Here is a 17,358-nt window from a genome sequence, read left to right as displayed (position 1 = left end):
AAGCAATCCAAGAAATCTGTCATCTATGGGCACGATGGTTTGGAGACTGATGATTGTAGATACTGAGTCTTAGCTTGTTAGCCATGTGACACACATCAGCCTTTAAGATTAAGAAAGAAAATATTAATTTTTTTTACTCTTTTCTTCTTGGTGAGTTTTGGAAATTACATGTGCTAGATGAGGGTTAAATTATTGAAATACTGTTTTCTAATATTTGATTCAAAAGATTTACATAGTGTGAACCTTTTAGACAAAAAACTTATATGACTTTTAAAATAAGTTAAATTGATCACTAAAAGTAAATGCAAAAATGATGAATAATTTTTCTTAAGTTTGCAATTTTATTTGCCACTGTAGTATGTATAGAAGCAGGGATATTTCAATAGGAGAATCAGATCCAAAGGATAAAAACCTATTTAATTTGATAAATTAATAATGGTAGTGTTTTGGGAAGTATAGTACCTGAAGGCATTAAAAGAGGGATACCAATGTAATAATTCAGAACTCTAATTAATGGACATAAATACTTAAAGAGTTAAGTCCTGATAGAGAACACTGATATGTATTTGCTTATTTATACTTCCTGGTATTTTTCATATGACAAGACAGGCATTTCTGGCATTTCTACCCAGTACCAAAGGTACTTCTGGATTATAATCTTTAAAATGCTTTAAGTCCAGGGAGCATAACATAACAAAGTTATCAAACTGTTACTAAAGAACATTCCCATCTTTGTATTAAGGATGTGAAAATACTGACGAGCAGAAGCTTACTGAGATATTAACTTTATCAGTCCTGTAGGACTAGCTGTTGTGTAAACTGGAACTATTACTTGGGATATTGAGAGGAGAAAATGCAGATCTATGGGTAATCTCAGAGCCTCACTTTTAAGAGTGTTGAGCGCAGGCTTAGCTCTTAATTTTTTATTGTTTTTAAACAGCTGTTTATCACCTCAAATCTACTGAACCCAGATGGCAGGGTTCAGGAAAAATGCACCTCTCTCTCCATTTAAAGTCCTGTAAGTTAAGGGTTTAGCAGTGGGAACGTTGGACAGCAGGATTCTAATTCAGAGGTTTGTAGGCGTGTTGTCTTCCTGATGGAGTAACATCAGGTTTGAGAAGTTTTTCCTTATCTCAGAGCTTCCTGAGTATTATAAACCAGGTAAGCCTCCTATCCTAATGATAGAGGAGAGTTTTATCAAAAAGCTTCTGTCCTTTAATTTTGGGGAGCAATTTAAACCAAGTTTCACCATGTCTAAAACAAATCTCATCAGTCCTCGGGCTGAGAATTGTTTCATAGTAGTAACCTCACTGCACAGACATACAGCTTCTGACGCTTCAGCTCCGATGTTCTGCTTCTCATTTGGAGGGGTAATTATTGTTTGAAGGGTTTCTTTCCTCCAGTCAGCTGACACTCAGGATTTATTGCAAACTTCAACTATTTAGGCCAGTGACACATTGCTTATAATAAGAATTCAAAAAAAAAAAAAAAGGCAAAAAAACTTAAATATTTCAGTTTAAAAATATACCTCTCAGTAATGCTTCATCAAGAGGTATTCCTGCCTTGTTATTTATGGTTATTTTAGAAGGCCTCAAAACCTGCATGGCTTCTGAAGCCAGAAATTTCCATAGCAGAGGAATCTATGATTTGCTGTGAATCCTTTCAGCCCTCAATAGATGGGAAAAGATTGAAATGCTCTGGAGAGGAGTCCTCTTTATTTTTTTAATGAAAGGCTGTATAATATATTTTCTCTATGGCTGCAGCAGCTGTCAGGGAGAGCATCTCAGTTCAGCTCTATTACGGGAGAGGCAATACCCCATCCTATGGCATCGAGATGCTCTGAGGGGCCAGAGCTGATTGACAGCTTGTCACCGTGACGTCTTATTCCATCTCTGTTATGGAGAAAATTAATGTCACACCACCAGCCTTATGACTCGCTGTCATCTTAGAACCGCTCACCTTTTATCAATGCTCTAAATAACATTTCAAGCCCATCGTCTCACGGTGGACAATCCGGTCAAGGGACATTAAATCAGATGACTGTGAAATGTCATAATAAAAATGGAATGCTAACAACTTCTTCTCTAAACTAGCTCCTCTGGTTTTTAAACTGTGACAAGGGGGAGCAAGGGTTCAGCATACCCGTTCTGAAAAGGTCATACAATCGCTCTTGGTCTACTACCCATTACTACCCGCCCCCTATTGACCTTCGCTGCTTTCCTCCCCCCCAAAAGAAAAAAAAAAAGAAAAATGGAATTAGCCATCTTTTCAGAATGAGGTGATCAAATAATGGCTCACACAGTAATGTCTGTTTAATTTGTGGGGCTTCAATGCTTCACAATGAACAACCGAATGACAGAAATAGACAGCTTTTCCAGGGGCAATTCATTTACCTTTCTCACTCTGGCCAGTGCCAAATTAAATTCTTAAGTTTCACCTAAAATTTAAAAAAATACACATGGTCTCCCAGGAAAACATATAAATAATTCTCCAAATAACCTTCTCTATATGTTTCTCTGAAACAAGTGTTGTTTCAGACATGATACGGCATTCATTCATCTCATAATCTGTATAATAAAAAGGAAATGCACTGAAACCATACTTGTATTGCTATTGCAATTATAACACATGTGCTATACTGCATATACAGTAGATTTGTAGCAACTATGTCTCTAGAGGGACATACAGGCCTACGCTTGAAACACAGGGCTAAAAAAGAAGATATATTTAGAGATGGTTCACTTTTTAATATGTTGAGCAGCATATATTGGAGAATTAGCCCAGGCATCCACATAGTATTTTACATTTTATTCAAACAATAACTAACATTTGAAAGAAGGTGCGAAAACAAATATTCAAATTCTGAATGGAAATGGCTGATTTAAGGAAGCTCCTCCGGCAAAAAGAAAAAAAAAAGAATCAATAAAAGTTGGATTATTTCTAATTACCTAGCCTGCAGTATCATTCTAATATATGGGATAATATCAAATATTAATCCATAAAATACAGTATCATAATACCTAGACTTTTTATATTAATATACCAATTAATTCCTTTAAAATGGTTTCAATTCACAAGGCTCACTTCTGGCAACAGGAGAACATGTTTTTGTAGGTACCAAAATGTGAAATCATTCTCATAATTGCAATTACATATTAGAAGATGCCCAACAATACGTTGGGCTCTTAGGTGGTTTAAAAATATATACTATTTAGCCTTGCTAAGTCACCTCTATTAAACTGTTTATGATAACACCATTGGTGGATGAGTTGTACAAGCATTAGCAGACAGCTGATTCAGTGGAGATAGCCAGAATAAATTTGCTGAAGCGCACATCCTGCTAATCTGTTTGAAGAATATTGTAGAGCATTAGTACCAGCACTTCATGTTATCTGCACAGCCTGATAAGGTACATCTTTATTAAATTCCGTTATTGGAAGGATGTCAGTCAGCAAATAGGAATATTTTAGAATCTAAAAAAAAAATTAAGCGCCTCTTTGTTAGTCAGAGCTTGGTTTCATGGCTGAGTGTCTAGAGGAGCCTTCTAAACACCTGGCAGCATTGTACAATACAAGCTTTGTAATTTTAAGTGGAAAAGCTTTTTTTCCCAGCTTCATGGGTACCGAAGCATTCACTTTTTCGAGGCTCCATTGAGACAGAATGGTGGAGTAAGAGCTCCCCTCTCTGTTGATTCACGAAAACTGCATGGTGGAAAATGTACGGTGTGAGGATGCTGGGAAATAGGTAGATTTGGTTGTATTTTGCTTTGGTGAAATTTGAGAAAGGTACTTACTATAGTGACTCCCTATTCCACTCTATCACTCCACAAATGATCAAAAGGTAAGGAGGCTTCCTTTTAATTATATTTCACATTCAATTAAAATAAGATAAAGGAATGAAGTGAGGCTCTTCTAAGCAGTTGAAATAAAAATTCTTTCTGTGAATATCCTCTCGTTACCAAGCTACTAATTAATGTAGGTGTCATTAATTCCATTTCAAACTTGGAAAGACAAAGAACTCTTAATTTGCAATTACAAAGGGTCAATGAATTAATTTTGAGGTAATGTTCTGTATACTTGACTTTCCTTTATGAGAAGTTGCCTTGCACGAGAGTTGTGCTGCATGACAAAATCACTGTGGAGAGGCTCAGAATCCAGAATTTGGTTTGGAAGAGATTCTAGAGAAGAGCAGGTGTGCAGACCTCAGGTAACACAAGGGCTTGTGCAAAGATAGGCATGGCACGTGCATTTGGCCAGCTGTCTGTTTCTACTGATTTGTCTGTCACACAGCCTTCCAGATGTACTTCTGTCACTCCAGGTCAATTATTTATCACCTCAACTAGTCACACATGACCCTGAAGGAGGAGGGTTACATACGTACATATCTCCTTAAGATTTCCTCCCGTTCTTTCTGGTCCTCCAGGGAGTTGACGGAGAGGTCAGAGATGCTGACTGTGGCCGAAGCTGTCAGGGTGACCAGCAGCACCAGGTGTCCCTCACCCTCTTCCAGCTGCAGCTCCAACTTGTGTGTCTGTTCCCTACTGAGGGCCGACAGGTCCACCTGGCATCTAGAAACAAATGTTTTGAATTAGCAAATGGCTTTTCTTTTCCTTTTCTCTTTTCTTTCTTCCTTCCTTCTTTCCTTCCTTTTTTTTTTTTTGTTTTGTTTTGTTTTGTTACATCAAACAGTGAAAGTGCAGAGAGCTATGTGAAAAATCAAATCAGTAGAAATACTATTTGAACCACTGGAATAATACATCTTTCTTTCAGCACACTTTCTTCACAAAATTCAGATGCTGATTATTTTTAGTGTCTAACTTTTTATTTCTGTAAGATACAAAAAACATGCTTATTTGATTCTATTCCTACCCGTTGTTACCATATTCATAAATCGATAGGGACTTTCAAACCCTGGATGGCCTAGTTTAGTGGGGCTTTGCCTACAAGAAGATTAACATGAGCTGTCTGGAGAGGCAAACCACCAAGAATCTGAATTCTTGTGTAGGTTTTAAACCGATGGGTGTTCTTCCTTCATTCATAAATATTATTTAGCAACGAAAAAAACATGTACTTTGATGATGTCATAAGTTTCACATGTTTAAAATCATGCCAATTTATTCACAGAACACCATGCATAAATCTAAATAAAAATAAATCCCCCCAAAACATTACAGCTCAAGGGTTATGTAGCAGCGTTTTTCTAACAGAGGTTTCATTACATGGCAGCCCATGCTTGATAACCTATTCTCTCAGAGCTAAACACCTTGAAATGTCTTTTCACAAAAATGTCAATTGACTTGGAAGAGAAAGATACTAAGGTGATCACAAAGCCAATAAACTGAGAGAAAGGGGACAGACATGAACGAAAGGCATTTAAGACAGAAAATAGCCAATTATAAGAATAAATATGATAACCTATCGTAAACAGGGGAGTCAGATATCAGGGACTGATTAAATTTTTGCTCTTTCTTGTTCTTTACTTCACTGTCTATTGTTTTGCTTTTAAATGAAATATCTATGAATAGGCCTCAATGCTTATAGTCAGGTTCAAACATATCATATTACATAATGAGTAAATTTAGAAATTGAACCAAAGCCTGACATTTTGGTTTTATTTGTGCCAATCAAAATGACAAGGGAGATAGCTGGGACGAGAAACAACTGAGAGGAAGAGGAGTACAGGGGCAAGAAAGGAAAAGAAAAAGAAGTGCCCTGGTCAGGGACAGAAAGTCCGTGTACGTAAATGCTAACTATCCGAGAAAGAGCAGGAAATCAGCATCAGCACCAAGTCTGGAAAACACCTTCCTAAAGTGAAAACATATATCAAATAATTTCATTGTTGCTATGAATACAACATGCATTTCAAAATACTTTCACGCTGTCTCTTTAAACTCCCAAGGCTGAAAAAAACATACCTAATCCTTGCCTAATATTCTAATTTTAATTGGAATTAAGTTCTTGTCAATAGTACTTGGAACAAATTGAGGAGAAAGATGCGATGGTGATAAACAAACCATCAAATGCATTCTCTAATAAAAAGAAAAAAGGTCAATGTGATTTTCTGCAGATCTTTTCAGCAACTCTCAGAGTGTCTCGCCTATAGTTTGTTGAATGCGAATGAATCTTTGGATTGGACTGGGAGTACAATACAAGGGAATCAAACATGGGTTACAATTCACACAGTACTTTTGGCTGGATAAAGCTGGGAACAAGAAAGGTCTTTCACTCATTTGGATCCTGCATTTCCCAGTCCTGTCCTTGCCTTACTCTTCCATATGACACTGCATCACTCTTAAAATACACTGAAGTGTTCTGGAAGGTTTCTTTCTATGGCTATTGCCATTTTACATGGGTCATATGGGTGCTGGCCTACTACTTATTTACGTTAGAGGCACTGTGTTTGATGCTCTAGTGTTGGGAAAGGTGCTCTAAAGATGATCTAGCCCAAGAATTGCAAATTGGCAACTTTCAGATCATATCTGGTCCATGGATGTGCTGTTTTCACTTGTAGTGCTAAAAAAGAAATTTTCAATTAAAAACATTTTAAAACAGAGTAAATGATCTCTGACTTAATTACTGTCCCTAAAACTATCTATTATTTACAGCTGGCCTATTTCACTTAATTCTGTATCTGATTCAAATAGGCATAGGTATTTGTGATCCTCACAATCTCCTTAATTTAGCAATAAGAAAACTGAAGCCCAGAGGAGTTACATGACCAATGGAGATATAGTTTGTTGTTACAGAGCTAGGACTGAGAACTTGAATGATGGAATCCAAGATCTAGGCTTTTTCCTGGGTTGTCTTCACTAAGTAACCGTGTATACCAGGCGAAAGTGTGTCTGTTTGCAGTGGTTCTTAAACTGGATGAAATCTGGACTTATTTCTGACAGAAAAAAGTATCTCAGTTTTCAAGCATGGAAATATGTTATACTTTTAAAATATATATAAACTATGGAAGAAGAATGTAAGTTATTGCTCTTAGAAGAAGATAAACTGGGATCCCTGGGTGGCGCAGCGGTTTGGCGCCTGCCTTTGGCCCAGGGCGTGATCCTGGAGACCCGGGATCGAATCCCACATCGGGCTTCCGGTGCATGGAGCCTGCTTCTCCCTCTGCCTATGTCTCTGCCTCTCTCTCTCTCTCTGTGTGACTATCATAAATAAATAAAAATTTAAAAAAAATTTAAAATGAAGAAGATAAACTCAGAAAAATTGGATTTTAAAAACTACGAAAATAATAAAACTTAACATTGTAAATTTATAGCGAGGATTATGCTCTTCAGCTGCAACTAAAGTTTCAGTGTTGGATATTCTTGTAGAAATAGTTTCTAATTTTGTCCTATATTTAATGTTTCAGAATTTTGACTAAATAATTCCAATGTAGAAAATGCCTATTTATATAAATGTTATTAGAACAGAGTATTAAGGACTCCCAAGTTCTTGTAGTTTGGCTTATTCAGCTCTTCTATTCCTCCAAAAACTCTGCTCAGGAGTAATCCTCAGATGCCATTTTAAATGAAATGTCACCTGATAATTGAGTAAAATTGTCTTGTTAACTTGAGAATAAAGTTAGCATTATAGCATGACTGATATCTGCATTAAATGGGTATTAAATAAAATTATTGTTGGAATTTGGTGGGAAAAAAGCCTTTGCTACTCCTTTGTTGCTGTTGAATAAATATGTACAAAGATGGAACTCCTGCAGAACAGTCTATTGCAAAATGAATCCAGTACTTATCGCTATAGGTCAGCGTCATGGTTTGAATGTTTGTCTCCAAAATTCCTACTACTGGCGAAATCTACTCGCCAATGTGATGGCATTAGAAGGTGGGGTCTTTGAGAGGGAATCGGGTCATGAGGGTGGAACCTTCATGAATGAGATTAGTGCCCTCATAAAAGAGGCCCCAGAGCAATCCCTCACCCCTTCGCCACATAAGGACACAGAGAAAACACAATAGTCGGTGAACCAGGAAACCAGAAACAGAATCTGCTGGTATCTTGATCTTGGACTTACCAGCCTCTAGAATTGTGAGAAAAAAATTCTGTGGCTTACAACCACCCAGTCTGTGGTGGTCTGGTATAGCAACCCAACAGGCAGATTCACCTGTATTTAGCTCACCTGTACGTACTAAAGAAAGAAAGAAAGGGTTCTCTATAGTTTGGATATAGAAGTCCTTGGTGGTCATCTGGATGGTCAGAACAGGCAGCAATTAATAGTTTCATATGATTATCAAAATGAAAATGCAAAATTTAAAAAGCCCTGAAGCAAATTCATGAACTCCCAAAGTATATACACAGATATGTATACAGGGAAAAGAGCTCAGGATTGGGAGTCAGATTCCCTTGGGTCCAGCCCCCCATCTGTCACTAATTAGCTGTATGACCTTTTCCAACTTATCCTCTTGAATTCCAGTTTCCTCATCTGTGATATGAACTAGAGGAACTTACAGACTCCTGGAAACCTCAAATTTCACAATTTGTTACAATGCTACTTATGTTCATACTTGTTTACATCTTCCTGTCTTTGCAATTCCACAAACCAAACAACTAAGAGAACAAATTCATTTTATAGGAAATATTATTCCTCAAATGTACTACCCCCCCCTAAAAAGTCTTAAAGTTGATTCTAGAAGGCAGATAATGTAATCTATTTTTAAATTGTCTTCAAAGGAATGGGGTGTCTGAGTGGCTCTGCCGGTTAAGCTCTGCCTTCAGCTCAGGTCATGATCTTAGGGTCCTGGGATCGAGCCCCCATTGGGCTCTCTGCTCAGCAGGGAGTCTGTTTTTCCCTCTCTCTCAAATAAATAATAAAATATTTTAAAAAATAAATTGTCTTCCAAGGAACATTAAGGGGTACCTCAAAAATCACCATGGAGAGGAGAAGGGTAAAAAATAGGGTGTGCTCTCATCTCTGGTTCAAAGAACAGCTCCTCTTACATCTGTTTCACATTGGTGTTCCACGTTGGTTTGAAAATCTATTGGATACATCTATCACCCCCTAGAGTCTTTTTCTTTTTAAGATTTTCATTTATTTATTCATGAGAGACACACACAGAGGCAGAGACATAGGCAGAGGGAGAAGCAGGCTCCCTGTGGGGAGCCCGATGCAGGACTTGATCCCAGGACCCCAGGATCATGCCCTGATCCAAAGGCAGATGCTCAACGACTAAGGTGCCCAGGCGTCCCAACCCCTTAGATTCTCCTGGAGCCATAGCCTCTTGGATCCACTGCTGCCTGCTTTGCCACAGCTGTGACTTTGGCTGTGCCTTCCTAAGGGACTGCTTTTCATCCTACCACCATGACCGATTAACTGTGCTTGGGTCTTCTTTGGGCTTTCACCTAGGACTGGCTCAACTTTCACTTGCCAAAATAAACTGGGGGCTCTCCTTGGCTGCCACTGTGCATCTAGGTCTGACTGCAACACGTTCCAAGTTTCTGGCTTCTAAGACCATCTATGCTTGGATGAAAAGCCACACTGTAAGTTGTGGGATCTGGCTCCTTGATCACCTGTCAAAGAAACCAGATGAAACAATGCAGCAATTGTCTTCTTTGGGGTAAACTTAAATGGGTGGAATAGGAAATGGGAATATAACTCCCCATACCTTCTTCCTGCTCCCAAAGTGCTTCAAATTATGATTCACCATATTGCCTCTCCACAAGCGGCCAAATGGGTGCACAGCAACCAGCTATACCTCTAAGATACAGGAAACCTTCCCCCCTCACCACCACCCAGAAACAGCTTTGCATTGCCTCCTACTCTTCCCTGCTTTATGCTCTTTCTCTCTCACTGTCAGCGCTGGCTATTGTACCTCCCAATGAAGTATGAGCACTTAATCATTGCCTCAAGCTCTGTTCTTAGGGAATCTGGTTGAGGCAAAAACGACTGATACAATTCAATCCCCTCAGTTTCAGATGTCTAAGGCACAAACCTGACCATGTTCCTCTCCTAGGTTCCCACTACCTATGAAATCCCCTAAGTAAGGCAATGGTGCCCTTCATGACCTACTACCAGCTGTGTGTCACTTGCTGACTCACACTTACTACTGAAGCCATTCCAGACAGCTTGCGATTCTCCCTCTATCCATGCTAGGGCTTACCTGTTTGTGTTTGGACAACCCCTCTGCCTGAGATGATGTGTCTATCTATCTTTGTTTAAAAAAATGAATGAATAAAAATAAAATAAAATTTTTAAAAATATTTTCTCTTCACATAGAGTTGTAAGAACATACGGGTGGATGAGGAAGTACTACGAAAAGTTGGAAGTACTATCTTTTTTTTTTAACTGAAACAGTTGACAATTTTATTTTCACATTCCACAATACAAATGAAAATTGCCTTTTTTTTTTTTTTTTTTTTGTCCCACTACTCCACTGAAAAAACTATTCTCTCTTTGATAGGAAGTGGAAGCAGGTCTTCCTTGTCATGCTGTTAGAAAACACCCAGAGTCACAGCACCATGATCTCCTGGTGAAGTAGAACAAGTAATATAAAATGAATATAAAGAGGTTCCTGTCCCTCCTCATCTGTCTGGTCAAGTCATTCCTGGCCGAGTGGGCACCATCACGGGATGGGTAGGAGGTCTCACCATTGGGGGCCCAAGCATCATTGGCATGTGGCCTCCCACAGGTGGCCTCATTCCAGGAGCAGGTCCCACTGGCATCATCCCAGGAGGAGGAGGGTGCATCATTGGCATCATGGAAGGGCCCCACATATGGGGGACTAGCATCATACCAGGGTGAGGAGGACCCGGGATACTGGGGGGAGGTGGGATCATTGCCCCTGCAAAGGAGTATGGAGTATGAGGAGTATGAGGTATCTTTCCTTGTTGAAATGAAGTGGTTGTTTTGTCGATCAGGCTCTGAGCCTGCTCTTCCATCCATTTCTGATAGTAGTCTTTCACATTCTCTCTGTGTTTCCGACCACTGCAGTGTGTCTTTCTCACAGATGGAGAGTCATGGGTGAGGTATGTGTTGCAGTAGTCACAATAAAACTTAGGCATGTTGCTCTGCAGGCCATTGGCCACTCTATCCCGCCTGGAAGTACTATCTAAATATAATGTGTGATTTTATTGTCACATATGCCTTGGTTTGATACTGGAAAATTTAAAAGCTTACTACCCTGCTGAACACAACTCATCAATCAATCAATCAATCAATAGAAGAATCAAAACAGATTCAAAACTGAAGATTTCAGAGCTACTTTCTCTCAATCCATAAATGGGGAAACTGAGACTCAGAGAAATTAAATGATGGCAAGAACTGGAACATTCCTGACTTCCATACAAAGGCTTTAACTTCTTTGTGCTTTCTAAAAACTGTATGCATTCATTTAGCCACATGAAAGAAACATGTCACATTTACTTGGTGACATTGGAGTTCAAAGAATAGAATTTCAGTGTTCTTACCACATTTATTCTCCCTTAGCTCTCCATCTGCCATTTCTGAACCAGTGACCAACGGTATTTCTCCCCAATGAAAGAGTCTTGTGCTTAGCACCCTGGCTGGGGTGCAGGAGGAGGCAAATGTTAGGACTATTTCGATTTTTTTGTAATTTATAAAAAGGACAGGAATCAAGCTTTATAAATATCGAAGGTGTGCATTTACACAGGTGGCCCATGCATCAGATATGTCACTCCTGGCCAGCAAGTATTTAAGAAAAGAGTTGGAGCTGCATAACACAGAGGGGTTGACAGTAGCCCCCTTACTTGCTGACTTGCTTTCACTGAATTGCAGTTCATATATGCCTTGTTAAGTGGATTTACGGATTATATAATCTAGTTTTAACTGAACTAATCCTCACAAAATGGACAATTGGCTTTAAAAGATCCCAGTAAAGAAACTGTGGATTGAAGATAATGCTAATTGAACAAGCACAAGTGAGCAGAATGATAAACAAGAATATGCAGAGCTCCACGTCAGCTACATTCTGATTTATGAACCAATGACAGTAGAATCAGATTTAGCAAGAATGCAGCCAAAACAACCCCAAATTATAAGGAGTAATATTTGCAATAGAAATTTACATCTACTTTAACAATAAACTTACAAGTGTGTGCTGTGCTTTCAAGCATTAGCTAATGATACTATGAAGCTACCGTGATTAGGAAGACATTTAAAAACACAGCCTTTGGAACAGGAAGACAAGCCTCTACAAAATTTCTTGGGTGTCGGGCGGGATTTTAAAAAACATATATTTTACATATTTTGACCAAAGTTAACAATAAAATTATGAAGCTTTTTGAGATTTCGTAATATATTTTACATTGGTAAAACTTGTGTGATTCCCTATTCACTGACTCGAAGGTCAGTGGTAAATGATTTAATATGTACACGGTGGTGCATGAAAACTCTTTGGAAACTCTGCCCACTGTATAAGCAACACTGCATTGAGTATAAACTGTCGCAAGAAATCTTCAGAAAAAAGGAATAGCAACCCATGAAAGAAAATAGATTGAAATCTTAATATATTTGGCTTGGGTTGATTTTATGAAAAACCAAGATGAGAATCAATGACACATTCCATTCTCTCCTTAAATATTGTCGATCTCCCTAATGAAATATTTCACTCAATCCTTAGTAAGAAAAATGGTGAAATATAATGATTTCATGAAAAAACTCTCTTCAGTTTAGAATTTTCTGACTAGCTGTCTTCGTGCTTTCAAATTCCTGATGCAGGAGGATTGTTTCCATTCTATGCAGGAAGTAAGAGTCATTGGAGAATTGGTATCACAAATAAGAAATGTTGCAAATCAGGACTGCAGAGTGTTCAATGCAATGACCTTCAACCTTCAGAGAACATTAATTTGGTTACTATCCAAAGTCAAAGGTTGTTTTCCCCATTTGCCAAACTACATGTACACATCCCACATTCTCCTTCCAGCGGCATTACACACAGAGTCGCAGATTTATTTTTATGGTTGTAGAATTTGGAAGCATTTGTTCTTTATCCAGAACTTGCCCATTTGGAATAAGTTTTTCTAATCAAACATCACTAACAAAAATTTTGTTGAAATAGAGCTCTCCAGCGACGCTTACATCTGTAGCACTTTGTTGTCATGGGCAGAACCAATGTCTCAGTCCTCATAACAAGACAACAAATAAAGTCGGTAGCAATTCACCAACCTAAAATATATGTACCCCAAATCAATGCCACTTTAAAGATAAACAAGCATTTTGCACACTAATAAATAATGTTATAAATCTTGCTATATTGGATTGCAAATAACTCCAACTGAATAAAATTGCTTGACACAGGATTTACTCATTCTGCACGTTCATAAAAACAACTTGTTCTCTGACAGCACTCATTCTTGGCAATTTACCGCAGCTGTCAGCAGCCAATTTGTTCAGATTACTGCTCTGCATAAAAGTGTAACAATCATGAGGATTTATTAGCTGATTATCGTAAAGGTGGCAGTCCGTCTTGCCTGCCAAAATGCAGGTGATCAGAAAGTTAAATAATTACATGCAGATTAACATTATTTCACCTTCACTTGATAGTTTATAGTTCAGCGACAGGTAAAATTTGTTGCTCAAACTTGCACTATTGTGTGTACCACCTAAGTCGGTTTACTGATTCTTTGGCATTTTATTGGGCACTTAATGGCTTCAGAGCATTTTGAATACAAGACCAAAGTAAAAAGCATGTGGACTTTAGAGTCTGGAGTTCTGGATTTGAATCTCACTCAATCACCCTCAGATTCATTCTAGCTGAGCAACCTCTAAATCTCCTTCCTCCTCACTTTTTGCATCTGCAAAGCTGACATAATATGACCCACTCTTGTTATCCCCTCATATTGAGCTAATATAATAGTGCCTTATTCATCGTAGGACATTGATATTATTGTGGTTTTTTTTCCTTTTTTTTTTTTTACTTATTCATGAGAGACAGAGGCAGATACATAGGCAGAGGGAGTAGCAGGCTCCCTACTGGGAGGCTGATGTGGGACTTGATCCCAGGACCCCAGGGTCATAACTGAAAGGCAGACACTCAACCACTGAGCCACTCAGGTATCCCCATATCATTATTTCTTTCTACTCATGGGAAAATTATTTTTGTGTAAAATTTACCAGAGGGCATTAACTCCATGGCTATTATAATGGTGAAGTTATAAGTATCTTGGTAAATGTATAGGCTTTTTAAAGAAAATGCAATACTTGAGTATTTTTTAAAGTATTACTCAGATACTTTCACACTCTAACTCATTAATTCTCCCTTTATGAGTTATATAGAAATACACTGACATTTTGTACCTGCCACTAAGTCGTGTTGTTCTAATTGCCTTTGCATTAACACCTATTGTCAAATTATATATTTACAGTGCACCCTTGAACAATATAGTGGCGGGGGGAACCAACCCTCTGCACAATTGAACTTCTGTGTATAGTTTTTGACTCCCCCCAAATTTAACTACTGTTAGCCTACTGTTGACCAGAAGCCATACTGATCACATGAATAGATGATTAACACATATTTTGTATGTAATATATATATTACATTCTTACAGTAAAGAAGGCTAGAGAAAGGAAAATGTCATTAAGGAAATCATAAGAGAAAATACATTTCCAGTACTGTATTTACTGAAAAAAACCTGTGTATAAAGGATGTGTGCAGTTCAAGCTCACATCAATCAAGGGTCAACTAAGAGAAGGAAGAGCCACAATTTCCAGGATTAAATCAAACTTCAGGTCGTTAAGTTAAAATCTGGCAAATATTTACTAAACATCTCTCATATGCCATATAGTTTTCTAAGCATTGGGGTGGGACAGTGAACAAAAACAAAACACTCAAAAATCTCTGCCCTCATGAAGATTACATTCCAGTGGTGGGAAACAAATGATAAAATAAGTAAGTGAAATGCATACATGTCAAATGGTGATTACTTCTATGGAGAAAAGCAGAGCAGGATAGGGGAAAGGGAATGTCAAAGAAAGGGGATTTGGATTTAAAATAGGGTCTGTATGGATGCTCCCCACCCTGATGTGACATTTGAACACAGACCTAAGAAAGTAAAGAAGCAGGCCAGATGGATACCTAAGAGAGAGCGTTACAGATGGAGGGGAAGGTCATGAGGTAGGGGGGTGTCTGGTGTGCCTGAGGAAGAGCAAAGAGGCTGGAACAGAGGCAGAGGGAGGGAGGGACAGAGCACAGAAGGTCAAGGCAGAGTGCTAACAGGGATAGATCACATGAGGCACTATAGGCCACTCTAAGGATTTACCCAGGTTTTGCCCAGAGTAAGATGGGAAAAAACTGAAGGGTTTTGAGCAGAGGAGTTAAATTATTTTGTGTTATGTGCAAAGAAGAACAGGAGGCTATGGCTATTGTCCACATGAGAGCTGATGCTGGCTTCAATCAGAATTATAAAGATCAAGATACTGACTGGAGTGGATTCTGAGTATATTTTGAAGGAAAAATTGGTAGGTTGCTAATGGATTTGATAAGAGTCTGAGAAAGAAAGGAAGCAAATGGGACTCCATGGTTTTTTGGCATTATCAACAAATAAGGGAGAATTTGAAAGGAAGAGCAGATTTGGGGATATAGAGGGTCAGAAATTTGGCTTTGGACCTGCTAAACTGGAGAAGTCTATCGACATTCTAGTGGAGATATCTAGCAGGCAGATGGCCCGGAATCTGGAGCTCAGAGAAGGGTTAGGAAGTGGAGCTGTTTGTCATTATCAATCTCAGACAGTATGGAAAGTAGAAAAGTAGATGGAGACAGTACAGGAGCAGGTGTAGATGGAGAAGATGCCCAAGGAGTGGGCCCTGAGGCTCTCCAGAGCTAAAACAGGAGGGAGATGAGGAAAAGTCTGTGAATGAGACCATGAAGAAAGAGGTGATGAGGTAAAAGAAAAACAAAGAATCTGGTGTTCTTGAAGCCAAGTGACAAACGTGTTTTAAGGTAAGGAAGCAATCAGCCAAGCCCAGTACTGCTGCTGAGTCAGGTAAGATGAAGATTGAAAATTAGCTGTTGTATTTAACAACTTGGTGGTCACAGGTGACCTTGACAAGAACAGTTCTGGTGGATTGCTGGGGGCATAAGCCTGACTGCGTGGGTTCAAATGAGAATGGCAGCGGGTAGTGTTCAGTATTAAATATTTTTCACTTGATATCAACACTCCAAATTTGCAAGTGGCCTTTTCCTTCACAGCCTTGTCTTTTTTTTTAGCCTTGTCTTTATAATGAAAAAAAAAAAAAACCCTGTTATTGAGCATATTTTTACAAAATACATTTTCAAAAATCATTATATGGAGCCCAAACTGGAAAATAAAGTGGGACAATAACAAAACTCTAACACAACAGGCTAGTCTATGTAGATAATCCAATCCATACAAGCATTCTCATATTTAGGATTGAATTTAGATAGTATCCTTAAAAAAAGTAATTAGCTATTGAAGGGACAGTATTATCCTTCATGGCCAACTTTAAATTTACTCACCAACCACTGGCCAACTCCCAGAATAGTTTCTAATTTTTAAATTAATAAAGACAGATCTTAATTATTCTCATCACAAAAAAGAATTATGGGATGTGATAGAGGTGCTTACTAGAGCTTCAATGACAATCATATCAGCATATATAAATGTATCGAATTAACTGCTGTACACCTTAAATTTACATTAGTTACATGTAACAAATATCTCTAAACAAATAATAAAAAGTTAATAGAACATGCAATGGTGCAATGATAGCTTGCAAAACAAGGCAGAGGACCACAATGAGCTTACTCTTGCTACTTTACTCCTAGAACTCTCACTTAATGGAATTGAAGTCAATTCTCATCTACGCTGCTCTAGGAACCAAGGAATTCTATTACAATCTACATTATTTCCACCATTACCACCCAATCTTCACAGAAACACTTTACTCTGCCTACCACTTAGATGCAATAATACCTTGCTTTTCAGTGGTAGGATGTGTTTAAAGTACAATTTAATAGGCACAAAGTTAGGAATCTAGCATTTCTAGTGATATCTGGACACTGAATAGATTTGAAATTATTTACCATAGTCATTTCCTTGTTCTGCAACAGGCATCTTGGTTAAATTAGCAGTTAGTGTACAAAAAGATTTTATTGAACATTTGTTATTACTTCAAAATTTTATAGTAACTCCCTTTATTATATAAAGGGGCTTTAACTGATAGTCCAAAGCTGTCCTAGGAGTCATCTTATCTACACCTGTACTCTTGTGTATCTTAAGGTTTTTTTGGCTCAAATTGCTTTTATAAGCCATTATGTTTGGGCATATGACCAAAAAAGGATTTTTCAAAAAGTGAGGCTGATGCCAGGTAAGTTTTTATTATATTTAGAGAAAAATGTAACTTGAAATAAAAGTCAGTCATTCAAAGTAAAGGAGTTTAAAA

At 38.2% G+C, this 17,358-nt stretch overlaps 1 protein-coding gene and 1 pseudogene across 18 annotated transcripts in view; both read right to left on the bottom strand.

Moving 5' to 3' along the window:
- MCTP1 (multiple C2 and transmembrane domain containing 1) overlaps window positions 1-17,358 on the bottom strand; it is a 536,343-nt gene that overhangs the window by 179,455 nt on the left and 339,530 nt on the right. For all 18 annotated transcript variants that reach the window (XM_077864453.1, XM_077864460.1, XM_077864400.1 and 15 more), the window contains one exon: window positions 4,381-4,567. In XM_077864453.1, the coding sequence (XP_077720579.1) occupies window positions 4,381-4,567 (187 nt within the window). The remainder of the gene's footprint in view (window positions 1-4,380; window positions 4,568-17,358) is intronic.
- On the bottom strand, window positions 10,342-11,067 carry LOC144293421 (U1 small nuclear ribonucleoprotein C pseudogene; annotated as a pseudogene).

The sequence above is a fragment of the Canis aureus genome, chromosome 2 (assembly GCF_053574225.1).
Source record: "Canis aureus isolate CA01 chromosome 2, VMU_Caureus_v.1.0, whole genome shotgun sequence".
In the NCBI taxonomy this organism is placed as follows: Eukaryota; Metazoa; Chordata; class Mammalia; order Carnivora; family Canidae; genus Canis; species Canis aureus.
Note: the sequence above shows the minus strand (reverse complement) of the source record. Positions and strands in the feature narration are given on the sequence as shown.